This window comes from Rhopilema esculentum, chromosome 8 (genome assembly GCF_057945365.1).
Source record: "Rhopilema esculentum isolate cy_ngs chromosome 8, ASM5794536v1, whole genome shotgun sequence".
Taxonomy (NCBI): Eukaryota; Metazoa; Cnidaria; class Scyphozoa; order Rhizostomeae; family Rhizostomatidae; genus Rhopilema; species Rhopilema esculentum.
Window position 1 is genome coordinate 4,357,760 of NC_142822.1, and position 15,319 is coordinate 4,373,078.

General features: G+C 37.4%; 1 protein-coding gene across 1 annotated transcript; it reads right to left on the minus strand.

Moving 5' to 3' along the window:
- Window positions 1-4,360: 4,360 nt before the first annotated feature.
- LOC135694691 (uncharacterized) lies at window positions 4,361-14,068 on the minus strand. Its single transcript, XM_065213522.2, has one exon. It carries the CDS (start codon window positions 13,120-13,122, stop codon window positions 11,908-11,910), a length of 1,215 nt encoding a protein of 404 aa, XP_065069594.2. The 5' UTR covers window positions 13,123-14,068; the 3' UTR covers window positions 4,361-11,907.
- Window positions 14,069-15,319: the final 1,251 nt, after the last annotated feature.

Consider the following 15,319-nt stretch of genomic DNA (forward strand, 5'->3'; position numbering starts at 1 on the left):
AAGAGACAGAGTCCCATTTTTTAAATTTCTCCTTCAATAAAAAAACCCTCTCGTCTAAATTAGGCATTTGTCAGAGGATATTAAAGACATACTTTGTCTCCAATAACCCAAGAAAATTATTCAGCACTTCGCAAAGCAAACCTACTCAGCGATATATACAGTACCCATTGTGGTACGACAACATGGAAAAAACTAAATATGTCTACATTTTTCTACCTAAAAATACTTTGACATTGCCAATTATAAGATCATGCTAGAGAAACTAGAGGCATACGGGATAAAAGGCATCAAAGGGTTTTGATTTACCTCTTACATTAGCAAAAGGAAACAGTATTGCCGTTCAATAGTCCAATGTTGGCAAAATGACCTGTCATCTAACTCATGGATCCTGTCTGGGCCCATTTCTATTCATAATGTGTTTGAACGACTTCGAAAACTTGTAGAGCTCGTAAAAGCTGCAGTGTATGCAGATCATACACGTAACTTTTGCATTAATCAACATTGAAGAATCAATCCAAAATGCATAAGATGAATTTGGTAACATTTTAGAATGGATAAAGCTAAAAAAGTAAGTCTTAATCGAAAGAAAAAAATTGAGCATCCGAATAGAATTAATAAAATTGGGATTATCATACAATGATACTATATGAATCAGAAAAGAAGGGGACTGGAAAAGACCATGCCTTTTGGGAAATGATGATGAATTTCCCAAGCAAAATGACCTGAACGTAAATCTTGGTACTGGATAAGCCTGGAATTTCTAGAGCAAATAGGTCAGCCAATTGTATGATGCCGATTTTGAACGGATTAAGAATGAAAACAGTGAATATAATATTACATGGCCGTTGACAAACTTAATAATCTTCATGCAAGTCCAAACTGAAACTAAACTTTCAAATGTTATCAATCCTTTTAAGCCTTTCCCTAGAAAAACGTCATGGGTCAATCTATATTTGGGCACAGCCCCGCTGCAGCGTCAAAGAGATAACTGTGTCAGCCAATTTATCCCTTAACTCTGTCATTTGACCCACTTTCAAGTTTTAATTTGATGTATATGATTTAATTTGGTATAAGGATATGCCTTGATTGGTACTGAACCAGGGGTGCCGTGAAAGGATCTCGGGGGTCAGCTCCTCTTAACATGCCAGTATTGTTTGGTTGGGCTAATTCCTTACTTGACAATGTGAGCTAACCTTTTACAAGGCTATTGGTTTTCCATCACTAAGTAATTACAATCAATTGTTTACAGTAGTAAATAGTTTGAATGATTTCAGATACATAACAGAGAATCTTAAACACAAAATGCAACGGTATTAGGTGCGACCATGATTGTGCTCGTGGGTGTGGTTGTATCAGTTGTCATCAGTCCAGCCCCCCTTACTAAATTTTTAGGAGGACACCCCTATACTAAAGCACATGCATAATGATGAATCGGTACAACCAACGCCGTGATTATTGGGGTCCTAAACCAAAGTCTTGTAATTAAAAAGAAAAAATAGCAAATTTAGAAACTTGTTCAAAGATGTATGTTTCTGGCCTTTTTCTGGTATATTTCCCATTAAACCTGCTACAAGAGTGATTTCCTCCGAATCACAGATGCTACCTTCAAACTTTGAAGGAACCACCAAATACAGGCCTCTGTCAGAATGATAGAAAACTGTCACAGACGCAGCGCGGTCGGATCAAGATTTTTCTACACAAAAGCTATTATCATGATGCAGACCATCCAAGAGAATGCAAGCTACGATACAAAAAGTTTGCATTATTGTGGTGCGGTTTTGGCTGTAAAATTCAATGTTTGATCTAAATATGTTATAAGATATTCATAGCTTCGAGTTATCTAAGGTCCTAAAACCAGAACCTGAAGTTAGTGGGAAAAATTGGAGGCGCGCGCGTCCCAGTCAATTTGCGTTTCTGTCAGAAAATTTGGGCTTTAAACACCTGATAGATTGTAAAGTCTGTCTTTTTGTTGAAAAATCGTGGGCCTGAAATCCTCCCAAATGAAACCGGATTCTCAAACAACTGGTAATGACTTAAAATCGTCAAAACTCTCTCATTCATAAAAGTCTTGAAAAACGTTTCTGCTCTGTCTGAATTTTTCCTCGAAATGCCCCCTTTTCAACGAATATATGTCCAACAATTACAAGCTATTAATCTGTTTCATAAATATACTAAAATGCGTGCGGTACAATATGATGAATAGAAATAACGATCAATGAAAGTAAATTGTACCAGGAAAAAAATTTTGTTTTGACTTGATAACGGGCTATGCTCGAAACGTCGTTAATCATTTTAAAAAAATTTTCCTGGTACAATTTACTTACATTGGTCGTTATTTCTATTAATCTGTTTGCCAGAAAAGTTACGGATCCATGTGAAAGTAATAGATAAGAGCAATGTCAGTCTTTTGAGGTGACCCTTCTTGGATTCCAAATTGATAATCGCTTGAAATTTGATTCACATTTCGATAAACTCTGTGAAAAAGCTGCTTTGCAACACAATTGTCTCAATTGAAACACATTTCTATTAGGTCATTTTAGCTATTGCTCTATGGTGTGGTTATTGTGCAGCAATGAAAGCCCTCTCATGTGATTCCTTGAATGACATTTGATCACAGTACATTTACCCTAGTACACATGCATTCAACCAACCTTAAACTCTTGGGGTGTTGAAAGCTGTGCAAAATTTGATCCCCAAAATCATATTTCATGACCTACCTCTGAACAAAAACCTTTTTATTGGTGAAACTACCAATTGCAGTCGTAACAGTGGTGGTGCCAGCCACTAGATTATGTGGGGGGGGGGGAAGCAAATTAGAAATGTTTAGGCCACGCCTACTTTACTGTCGGAAAACGCCCTTTGCTAACAAGGAACACCCGTGACTAACTTTTGGCTACGTTAACTTTCAAAATCTCAATATTAAATCACCAAAATATATCGCTAAATTATTATTACGAATTTAGACGAATTGCAAAACTTATCCTACCGAGAATGTGTCCCACCAAGTATTCCAAACCAAATGGTGCCACAATTGTGTACCCTGTGCTCATAACCCCTACTATCAAGTCGCTTACTTAAGTCCAAAGATCTGGAATCTTCCTCCAAACAGAATCAAATCATCCACAAATATAAATGAACAGCAGAGGATCAACTATTTCTTTTTCTCTCGGTGTTTTTTGGTCAACAAAGCAGTTGACCTTTTGGTACAACTAAGGACTGTAGACCAACACTTCTACTCTGACACTCTCGCTAAGGCTATGAAATAACACGGTTAAGGAAAACTGAATTTACTCTTCTCATTAAATCAGGTGTCAAAGAAAACAACTTCAATATTTACCCACTTTTTATTCACACTATTACTGACTTTAATTATCCACTAGATAATTGCTTAATTTTAAGCACTAATGCTTCAACGCATACTTTTTTCAATAAAGTTTGGGTTGCATAATAAATAGCGTAATTAAAACACTCTTTCAGTATACATACGCTTATCAAACAGTGGCATGGTGATCGGGGTATTTAGTTTACATAGAAACCAAGAAACTACGCGAAAAGCCATGATTCATTTACACGAAATAAAGTTCTCTCCAACTCTAACTAAAGAAAGAAAGAAAATGAATTTGTCTTCATTTATTGTATTGGTTTTGGTCAGCTTTTACATCACTGTCAGGGGCGGCCCCAAGCCCCAAAATAGTGGGGTGGACAATGAAGGGGTGAAGCTGATAAAGGGGTCTGGGTGAGAAACCGGCGTAACACCGTAGAGAAATCGCTCTCGTTATTGATAACCAAGTTTGACAAATTTTGAAACCCTCAATAGAAGAGTTAAATTTATAGGCAACAGTATACACACATGAAATTATTTCAAAAGCTCATTTCAGAGTGGTATTCTTTAGATAGCAATGATTTTAAACTTATTAACGAGGCTTCTTTTGTCTATTCTATGTGCCATATCTCGATCAACTCTAATGCAATGAGAGCAATGAATGCAATGTAAACCACAATTTCGCATATTTGTACAAAAATGTCCTTATACTTAATTTGCTTCACAAAATATTTACCTTACTTCTAGAGCTGACATATAATAACAAATACCTTTATTTATAATGAGCACTTTAAAATATGTCAGGTGTTAATAAAGATTAGTCAATGAAACATGGTTTAAGCAAGGTACACACACAGTTAACGAAATGATTTCATGGGACACTTTAATTAGCCTCTTGGATATTTTTAAATGTTGACTGAGACTTTTGTCTTAGGCTGGATTGAATTTTAATGGAAATTTTTCACAGCACTTAGTAAAAAGTTACATGCATAAATATGATAAACGTAATTACACTTAATTTTCTGTGTCAGGGCTATTGGTTGGTTCAGCCCATGGGCTTTGTGACAGCTTAATTCTGGTTGCTTCATTCTTCCCTTGGGCTATACGAAATCTTTATATGCTTTTAAGCTTATGGTAATAAGTTTGTGGAAGATGATAGGTGGTTTCCCAATTAAATTGATACGAGACTTTTCATTAATTAGCGAAAGGTTAATTGGTGCAAATACCACAAATTATTTCGAAGTTAGCAAAATTAATGGCTAAAGAAACCAATTCCTCGTCTCCAGGTATCGATCCAGTTTCATTTAAATCATTACCAGAGGAAATCAGAACTATTCATGTCCAATAGAGGTAGACTACGAAAGCTTGACCGGTCTGTATTTGAAGAGGTTTAAAACTGGCTTTGACTTTCAGGGCCGTGCCAAAGAGGCTGCCTGGGAGCAGATCCACTAAGGGTGTGAACAGGTACTGACACCCAGGGACAACCGATCAAAATATGATGTAGAAGAGGGTGGCTTAAGAATTTTCAAACATGAGGAGAGCTTAGGCCATATTTATTGATAAGATAGTTAATGTAAATTCTAAAGGCACTAATCAAAAGCAAACTGCCCTTGCTGCCACAATAAGCTTAAAAATTTGGATCCTTTTTCCTGAACATGATAGTAGAGGATTTATGAGCATACATTTGCTCTGAAGGTGTTTGTCACAATCTGTCCAAAATAGTTTCAAGATTAATACCAGGCCAAGATGCTGACATCGGGTGATGAGACAGAAAACCCACCAGAGTTATTTCCATTCAAGTCATAGTTTACCATAGAAATAATAGGGAACTTCGTCAGATAAATCACAAACTAGTCAGTTGACAGCTCTATTTCCTTCTAGCTAAAAGCAAACCTTATATGTGAATGGTATTGACAGGTTTGATTCTCGATCGTGTGCTTGTATTTCATCGATGGCTCAACTGACGAACTCATTTGGTCTTAGACGGCCAATTAAATTTATTGGAGAAGACAAAGACATAAGACCAAACACAATATAGCATCGTATCATCATATAAACAAGAGTAGGTATTGCTTTAATCAAGAATTAAAATTCAATAGAGATGTGGATACTTGTTTGCGTAGCCATGGCAAAATCTTCAGCTGTTAAAACCTTGCCGGATACCAAATCTAATGCAAAAAGATCCAAGCAAGGTTTGCTATCGTTCAATATTTGATTTAGAGCTGGATGTAGAATTCTCAATTACTAAAAATTTGTATTGTTTACAGACCCTAAATAAATACGTTGCTCATTTGACTAAGCTCTTGTTGATTTGAAAGGGCATTGTTGAGCACATAGCAAATCTTAGCAACCTCTAGCATACAAATAAAAACGACATTCACAAATTCTCCGTTCCAAAGCCCAGCCCCTTAATAAGAAAAAAGAAAAAAATCCAAGAGAAATCTACACAGAGATATACGTTGATGAGTTTACAAAACTAGCTTTACATTAATTTTCAATTGGTTTCCTACAGAAGAATAAAATAGGCAAGGTGTTGGGGCATTCCCACCTAAGGCTTTTAACGACTACACGAAAATTTCAAAGCTTTTACATACTTATATAAGTATAGATATACGTCATCGTTGTCACAAGCGGCAAAAGAAATTGACTGCATTTTAACTGAGCATAAGACGCCTTTGTTTGGATATTAAGCTCATTTACGGGTTATACATTAAGCGCAAGATTGATCAAAAAGTAGAGTACCACAGGAATCCATCTTGGGTCTATTTTTATTCATCACCTATAACCTATATGTCAGAGCCCTTCAAAACGAGTATGCATCGAAAACAGGTACCCTTTTGTATCAAATAAGAGATTTTATTTCAATTCTAAACACAGCGTTCTAAATATTGGCAGTTGATTCAAAGCCCTGAAACATTACCATCAAAATACTAACATTACTGAAACGACACCCTTCAGGGTATACATGTCGGATAGTGACCAAAGAAAAGCAGAAAACTTGTATCCAGGTGTGGATCAAAGGTAATGTGAGAGGAAGAAAGACGCTTTCGATTGGTTCTTTTGCTTTTTACCAATCATCGACCACAAACACCTTTCCTTTCTTTGGAACCACACCTGGACATAAATTTCCTTTAGTCAGTATCATACGTTTATACTCTGAAGAGTGTCGGACGAAAAGTACTTCAGCATGCCATGTTTCCATTATTTCGTGCCAACTTCAAATTTCGAGTTACCAAAGCCTATTTAATTATGACTCGGCTTGCATTCACTTGTAGGTAATGTGTCCAGCTATAGCAAGCGACTCTGCGGGGGTTTTTAGAAACATGTGATTTTTCATGTCATCGCCCCAGCCATTACGGTCGTTCTGTTTATCTATCCTGCTGCGAGGTCAGCTTTTCATGTGAGCAGTTTTGCAACGCAAGAATACTAACCAATCGCAAACTTTTATTTTGATGGGTGGCTTGACAAGTTGGGTATACGCAGTCCTTTTATATGGACACATTACCTTTAATCTACAGCGAACAGATGCAACTCATACAAAATTGATAGCCTCGTATTCAAGCATAGTAGCCCAATTGTCACCTTCATTTCGCATAATGTACGATATGCCAATAGAAAAATTGGCCCTGAGAAATTTATGATAGAAAGGTAGATAGATAGATTTGCTTTTCTTATGCAGTCACATTGCTCGTACAAATGTTGAATACTACACGAGTTGCTCTATGTATAATTTTCCGAAAGTTGAACATTATAATGGCTGATAACACCTATAACACCTCTTGTTTAGCAAATAAAATTACATTTAACAAGCTGAATAAGGTAACGTTTTGGCGATTTGATTATCATCATCCATTTTAAGTATGTAAACAAAAATTCCAAAATATCCAAAAACTAGAAGAATATATTAGAATTCAAAATATGATGAAATCTGTGAAATGATGAGCTTTTGTAAAATGATGACGATTGTAGAATGATTCAACTATTTTTCGAGCTAGTTAGCATCGTGTTATTCTGTACATTTCTTTCGAGTTTGGTATTCACTAGATTTATCGTTTTACCATGGTAATCAGCCCTGCATCAATACAGATTAAACAAAACGGGCTAATGAAGACACTGGCAAGTTGGTTTCATCTTTTGTTTCAATATTTCATGAAAGCGCATTCGTGATTATTCTTGTTCTGTTTATGCGATAAATTAGTCATTATGTGGCTTTTACTTAAAAAAGAAATGCTTAAAATTCATTTTAAGGCGTTACATCTGATTTCAAATGCATTGCTTTGGAGATAAGGTGGAGTGGAAAGGAGATTAAAATATTATCTCAAACAGTCTAAATCTTTAGGATCTTTTGTTGAATGCTAAAGCTGATTTAGTTGTTTAATGCTCCTATCTGCTTGGTTGGTGTTCACGACAAATGACGAACTGTGTTTTCTATGGCGCCAGTTGTGAGCAAGAGGAGTGGATTATGATTCTTTTTAGCATAGGATAAGAGATTACAGACAAAGGAGGGGGTGTGGGATCACACCCTAGACAGTTTTTGAAGCGGCCATCGGTTATTTTATTGTCTGGACGGTAAAAGGTGAAATTAAGACCACGTGCTGTCGGTAATTTTCAATAATTGTTGCTGTTATACTTTGAAGTAATTAAGAGACTTCTATGATATATAGCCAGGCTGTACTATATCAATTCAGACGTTACTCCGCTTCTCTATTTCTCCGCTCTCCCGCTTCCCCGCTTCTCCGCACCCTCGCCTCTTCGCACCTCTCTTCTATTTCCACACTCCAACCTATGTGGCTCTGATACCCATGTTATAATGAACTATTCCTGAGCAAGACTGTTCCGTAGATTACCATGCCCAACTCTTAGTCAGCGATTCTCAACTGTTTCTCGAGCTGGCTGAGTTTGACGCGAGGCTCACAAAAATATCATAATTATGTTTCATATCTTGATGTTTCAAATCAAGTGTTATCAGGAAGGTGACATTTTTCATGACCTTTCACTGAGCTGTTGGGTCGTTCTCAAAACCGCATCGCAGTATAAAAAAGGGTTTGAAATTTCAAAGCAAAGAAAAATGAAATATCAAGTCTTGGGACGAATTTTGGAAAAAATGAAATGAAGCCGTGCGTGAATACACGATCAAACTTGCCATCCACATTCAAGACTTTTTTGTAGATAGGGTGAAATTCTTCCATAAAAATGCCCATGTGCCCATCGACCAATTTTTAGTTCATTAGTTGATTTACCACGTGTCTGTCTCGTTAAGCGGGCTAAAGTTGCTTCATACAATATGCAAGAAATACCAGCTTTGCTTCCTGGCTTCCATTTCAGGTGGAGCTCTTATTGATTCCATATGATAGTCAGATTCCAATTATCGATTTTTTTAAGCTTGGGGGTTGAATGACTTCAAGGTTTTGGCACACGGCACAGTTAAGAGTGTTCCAGTCATTGAAATGATTAGAGAAATTTTGAAGTTTCTAGGAAGTTTTGTATTAACTGTGGACTTCGCTTGCTCTTTTGACATGTAATGTGATAGAATGAGACTTTTCGCCTTTCGCTTCTACTCAAATTAGCAGGGATTTTGTGTGGCAAAAGTATTGCTTTGAAACTCCTGAAGTTATGAAAGAAAAACCAACTAGGGGGGGGCACTTTGTGCCCCCCCCCTAGTCTGGATAGGGTTAAACTTGACAAATCGATGCATATTCACTTTGTTAAAACCTTCTCTTGAAAATCAGAAACAAAAACAAAAATATTCCTTATGAGATTGTCCCTATAGCAAAATTTTGGAGGAACATTGATCTTTGTATGATATAATTTAGCAATATATTCTCAACCAATACAATTTATTGTTTATTCAGAAACTGCGACCTTCTCTTTCTGCGAAGTTGAATTAAGACAAAGTAGTGTAGCAGTTGAATTCTGTTAAAATGCGCAGCACTCCACCAGGTCCGTTGCGCAGCACCCAACCAGATCCGTGAAGAGCCAGCTCCGATGCGGTTGACACCCCAGCCACCCACTCTAGACGCCTCTTCATCCCACTTTCCCAGTCAAGCTCTTTCAGTAGCAAATAACACCACAAATTACATTAACTTGAATGAAACTTTTGTCATTTCATTTCTTTTCAGTATCTTTCAGTAACTTTTCAGTGAATGTCATTTCTCTGATTCAGTAACGGCAAAATGATGTCTATAATGACACGACAACGAATGAACTGGCTTTATGCTAGTCCAATGTGACGCAGAGGTAATCTGTCTTGAATTGAGGAACACACTGAACTTTGCGTTACAAAAACGGTAGGATTTGATCTTTGGAAAGCGGGCAAGGATTCAGTGCTAGCGGATACTGATCTTTGAATTCGCCAAGATTATATCTCATTCTAAGTCAACTGTTCGGCATAAAAATTGACATATCGACAATAAGGGTCAAGGTGTTTTCGTCGAAAGAATTCAACGGTTATTGCTATTTTTGCGTTTCGTTGCATTTAACAAGGGAACTTTGTCACATGAAATTGGGACAACCCCTATTTGAATTGAACAAGTATTTTACAATGCACTGATACACAGATAGAAACGCAATTAGACGCTGATACTTATTCATATACAGTTAATGTTTAACCTTTGTTTAAACGATAATGAATGACTGATTCATTAACCAAACGCTGTTACGTAAACCTGATAACTGTTAGCTAAAATTGACCCAAAAGCTATAAGACCTATTTTCACTAAACAGACATTCTATGATAAGATCTACTTAGGCTCATCCAATGTTAATAAACCCATTGAGCTACTACATCGAAATCAAAGAAAGCATTTTAAACAAGTGAATTGAATTGGGGCTCACTTTGGGCAGGCATACAATCAAACAACGGCAGCATGATTTAATGTGCGTACGCAGACATGAGGGAAAAAGAACAAGGTCCAACCCAACCTTTACCCATATCGCGAGGTGGGTTATCTTTAGTTACAAGATACATAAGTCTTAGCCTGGGTTCGTTCCAGTAGTGTCGTGGTGATATTGTTTATCAAAGAAAAGATTTCAGCAGAAAAAATCAATTTTCAGCAATAACTATGGAGGATTTGGATTTTAATTCTTATTCTAAATGGATGCTACGAGAACTAGAAAACTATACACGTACAAATTTTGAAAAGAAATAAAACTTTTGAAAAGGAAACCTGATAAATGGGTGGAGAAGAAGAATTAATTCTTAATTCATCGATATATGATTTCAGTTACACCCAATGAATAACGCTCAAATACAAACAAGATACATCCTTCACCTTAACCAACAATCCCTGATCACCTCTTAACCCACTCCAAATGCCTATTTATTGTGACGTATTTCAACAAAAACCGAGTTTCGAGTAAATTTCCAAGGGTCCGTTTTCTTGAAACATTCTGCCCGGGGGTTCTCCCATTAAGGCCTGACAGAGGGGTCCAGTCCGTGAGGGTCTTACCAAATGGCTACCAAATGGCCTATTTTCGATAATAACTGAACTGCTCAGTTTAGCTTGCGATTTGTTATAGATAATGAACAAGATTCATCTTTCCCGAAACAACAACAATCAATTATGAAGAAGTTTGTCAAAAAAGGACCAGGGGAGCACAAAGAAATGGATGCTACCAAGGAAGTAATTTCGGTTTCTATGCTACCGTTTGAGGGGTTTTGTCAAAATGTACTACCATTTGAGGACAATTTTTTTAAATTTTAGCGCTGGTCCTCTTTGACCCTGACCGGACCCCCCTGTCAGGCCATAATGGGAGTAACCCCCTCCCGGGACATTCTGCTTCAATCATTAAACGAAAACACATTTCTTAGAAGGCAATAGCAACTTCACTGGGCTATTTTATGTCTATTTGCTGTTTTTCTACACAAAAAGATGCGTATCCAAACTTCAGACTCTCTGATCAATCCCGCTTTGTTTGTTTCGGTTTTATCGCAAAGGAAACGAAGCGTTTTCTCGGTTAGCCACCTGTTATATCATTTATTCTCCATCGATTTTCAAAGAAAAACAAATTCGTAAATAGAAAACATATCCAAAAGGGGGGAATTTTCGCTTATTAGGGAAGCTATATATGATACATACATACATATGAATAACTTCATAAAGTTGATGTTCCTTCTGTATTGATTGGATGGCAAATATTCTACAGCTTTTGTTCAAAACGACGTGTCTTTTGCCTCTTATCAGTGATTGTGTGCACAAAGTATGCTAAGTTCCAATATTTTATAAACTTGTGGTGGCTAGATTAAGTAGAAATTAAACCATTTTACGAGCATTTGTGCATAGAAATTAAAATTGTCACCAAAGTCTCCTTTCGTCCATGCTTGGAAACACAGCATTTCAAATATCACACAAACCGTTAAATTCTCTTAAGTAAGTGGGATATCTCGGTCGTAGGTCAACTCTTGAATAATTTCTTTAGCAATAAAACCGTGAATCAATCGCATTCCTCCTACACTTAACATCCAAGTTGTGTTTACTATCCATCAAGGTCCGAACGGCTAACAATTCTTGCTCTTAAAGGGGTCTTATTAATATCAAGACCAGCAAAGGTCGATTCTTGACAAAATTAGATTGTCCAAAACGAAGTCAACCTTCATCGCGAGATTTTCGAGATTTTCGCCTTTCTTTTTTCGATAACAAAGTAGAGTTACTTTTCTTTTCATGGATTTTCGACATTTTTCTCGACGCCTTTGCTTTTTCCATTTTATCGTCTTGTTTTGAATCGTCCCGTTTCTCAACGCCATTCAAATCATCCCCTGTGGTATCCGAAAATGTCACTATTTTAGTTTTTTCTCTTTCTTTTGGTCTCACGAAGCCTTTTCGATAGGAAGGCGATTTCTCCACAGAACAAATTAGATTAAAGTCTACAAGTAAATCCTTGTACGTATTTGGCGAATCTTCGGAAAACTCTCTTCTCGCCATAAATCCTCCCTTTGAAAAATTTCTTTTTACAATCAGTCTTCCTCCAGCTTTTAAGTCTCCGGTTACTCTAGGAACAGTCTTACTTCTTTCCCTTTTACTCACGATCCTTGTTGTTAAATTCCCAATTGTCAATTTTGGCAGTTTCGATCTTTTCGCATGGGTTACGTCCTCGGTAGATGAGCTCATATATCTTCTTCCGCTTGATTCCATTTGTATAAAACGATTTGAATGATCTGCTAAAGTAACTGTTTCCGCCAGCAAATCGCCTTTGACGCAGTTATTCGTCCTTGTAAGGACTCTTGGCTCATCTTTGAATGCAGCAGAAGCTCTTTTCGTACAACAATTCAATTCATCATTACCTGCTGTATATACACACTGATTCAGACCTGTGACTCTGTTTACTAGTGCTGCACATGATCTGTGCCCAAGTTTTAAAGCCATGTCAACCGCTGACATTCCTTGCCTGTTTTTAGTCTCGACAACACCCCCGTTCCGCTTGTAGGCTTTGCAGATGAATCTAATGAAGCTACAATCGCCCGAACTGACGGCATGAAATAAAACTGTGTTCCCATTGAAATCTGTACTGTTCAGATTTAGGGGTTGGTTACTCCTTAAAAAAGCATCAACGATTTCTTTTTGCCCCCTGGAACAGGCCCAATGCAAAGCATTCCGACCATGCATATCAGTGTCACAAATGCAGGCGTCATTTTTTAAGAGTGTAGTAACCATTTCTAAACTTCGTCTCTTGTCACCAAATTTGCATGCCTCTATCAAGGCTGTTGTGCCTGTCTCATTTTGTCTTATATCAAAATTGGGATTCTCGATGACTAATTTTATGGCTCGAATACTCCCTTGCTTTACAGCCTGAATAAGGGCCATTGAAATTACAACGATGAAAACATTTACTGTCTACCTTTTGGCGAATCGAGAAGTGTTTTTTTATTGCTATGAATGCCCGAACGCCGTAACCATGGAAACAATCGACTCAAAATGAGGCAGCGAGCAGAGTCATCAAAACGCCGGACTAAATGTTGATATCATGGCTGCTCGATTTCGGGTTACCTTTTTGATGAATCTGTTTACTCCAGCGTCGATAATCGTGAGGTACACTTGATGGTTTAAGCCATGGAGACCCTTTTAAGACAAGAGCTTATACTTGACATGCGTGTGCTCAGGTTTACATCAGGTTTGATGGGTTTTGATAACCTCGAAATCCGATACGACAAAAGCAGCTTTTTGTGTCACAACCAACACTTTAAAACCTTCTACAACTCGACAACAAGATACAGTATGCTCGCCTTACCTCAGTAAATTTAGTTCCCAGTTAAGCTACAACACGATATGCAATATGCGAATTTCCTCTTTCTCTTCGGCATCAGAATTTTCAATTTTAAAGCAATGATAAGGATTCCAACATCAACCACATTATTTGTATTGTTGTTGAGCAGCATGGGTTAATACAACTCACATGGCGCAGAATGGCCTTCTCTGTCCTCTGATAGTCAAGTTTATGTCTGTGTGCAATGGAGAGGCAACGTTCTCTTTGTGTCAAAACAAAAGAGACTGTAAATTACGATCTGATAGAAAGGCTGTTGCGTTGCTCCGCATTAAACGAGCTGATGACTTGAACATACAACAATTCAGTATCTATGTCTTAACTTGAGTGTCGATTAAAATCTTGAGCCGAAGAAATATAGCGCTCACGAGCACCCTGCCCACCTAATGACCACAGTTTATTCAATTCTATTGTCAAGGCATTAATTTTACGCAGTTGGCAATGTGACTTTCTACACACTTCTTTATGAGCTTACTGCTTGGTTGCTGTTTTCTACCGTTTGTTTTCTACCGCAGACCATAGTTCTTCATTTATAGTTTTGTAGGGCTGCGTGGAAAGCATTCAATGAAAATAGTCACAAAAGCCTCATTGTACCTTTGTGTAGTCATAAAAACCTATATATGCCAGTTACCTATTATAAAGTGAATGAGGCAGGTTTCGAAAGAGAAAAAGTTGAAGTTGAACCGTCAAAGCAACAATGGGACTAACAGAGATTTTCTACCACAATATTTCTTGATGAAGACAGTTAAAAACAGAATTCAATGCCCCGAACCATTATCACTAGACAAGACATGACCCAGTCACTTGGATTTTGTTGGCATTACAGCTTTAGTAAAGACGAGAACTTTTATCTAATTTCATTTCAAACTGAAGCAAAACCTGCTGTCAGAAAAACGATAACATCTTCATGGAGAGTCTATCACACTACTTTGCAACACCATTTGAGGATAAGGTGAAAAAGAGTAACCATATCAGTGATCCTGGAACAAGGAGGCAAAGGGGGCAGAGGGGACAGAGGGGGCAGATGGGGGCAGAGTGGGCAGAGTGGGCAGAGTGGGCAAAGTGGGCAGATGATCCTTGTGCACTTGACGAGAAATGTCAAAAGGGGGCAGAAAGTGACCAAAGTAAATAGAAAGGAAGAACGAAACATGTATTTGCTGAGTAGCCGGAGGTGAAAGAGGAAGATGGACATTTATTTGAAGAGCCAATATATTTTACAAACACTCTTCGTGTATAAAGCAAAGAAAAGAATGATGATAACATTTTCTCCAAAGCAAACGACCTAGCATTTCTGCTATATTTTACATTTATGCTATCATAGAGGTCCCTTGATCATTGGGATATTCGAATGACCTGACTTCTTGATTTATTAAGATTTCCTAGCTTTGATAGCTGTTGTTCTCGTGAGGTATCGAAAAAAGTTGCTTCTGTAAAAGATTTGAAACCTTTCTAAGCTCTGATTACAATCTCCAGTATGAATTTCACAATTAGTAAGATGATGTGTCAATTACAACTTGTGCATAATCAACGAGCACCCCCCCTCTCCCCTCGTCAAGAAACTTTAACAAGTTCTGTGTAACCTCTTCCCCAAAATGTTTCCTTTTATGGGTAGAATACAAATTCGAATATATATTTTTATTGCTATGTGTCGGTTTATTCATATTTTGATAATCCGTCTTGGGATCTGCAAAGTGAGGACATCGAACAACATCAAACAATTGATAGTCACGAGAAACCATT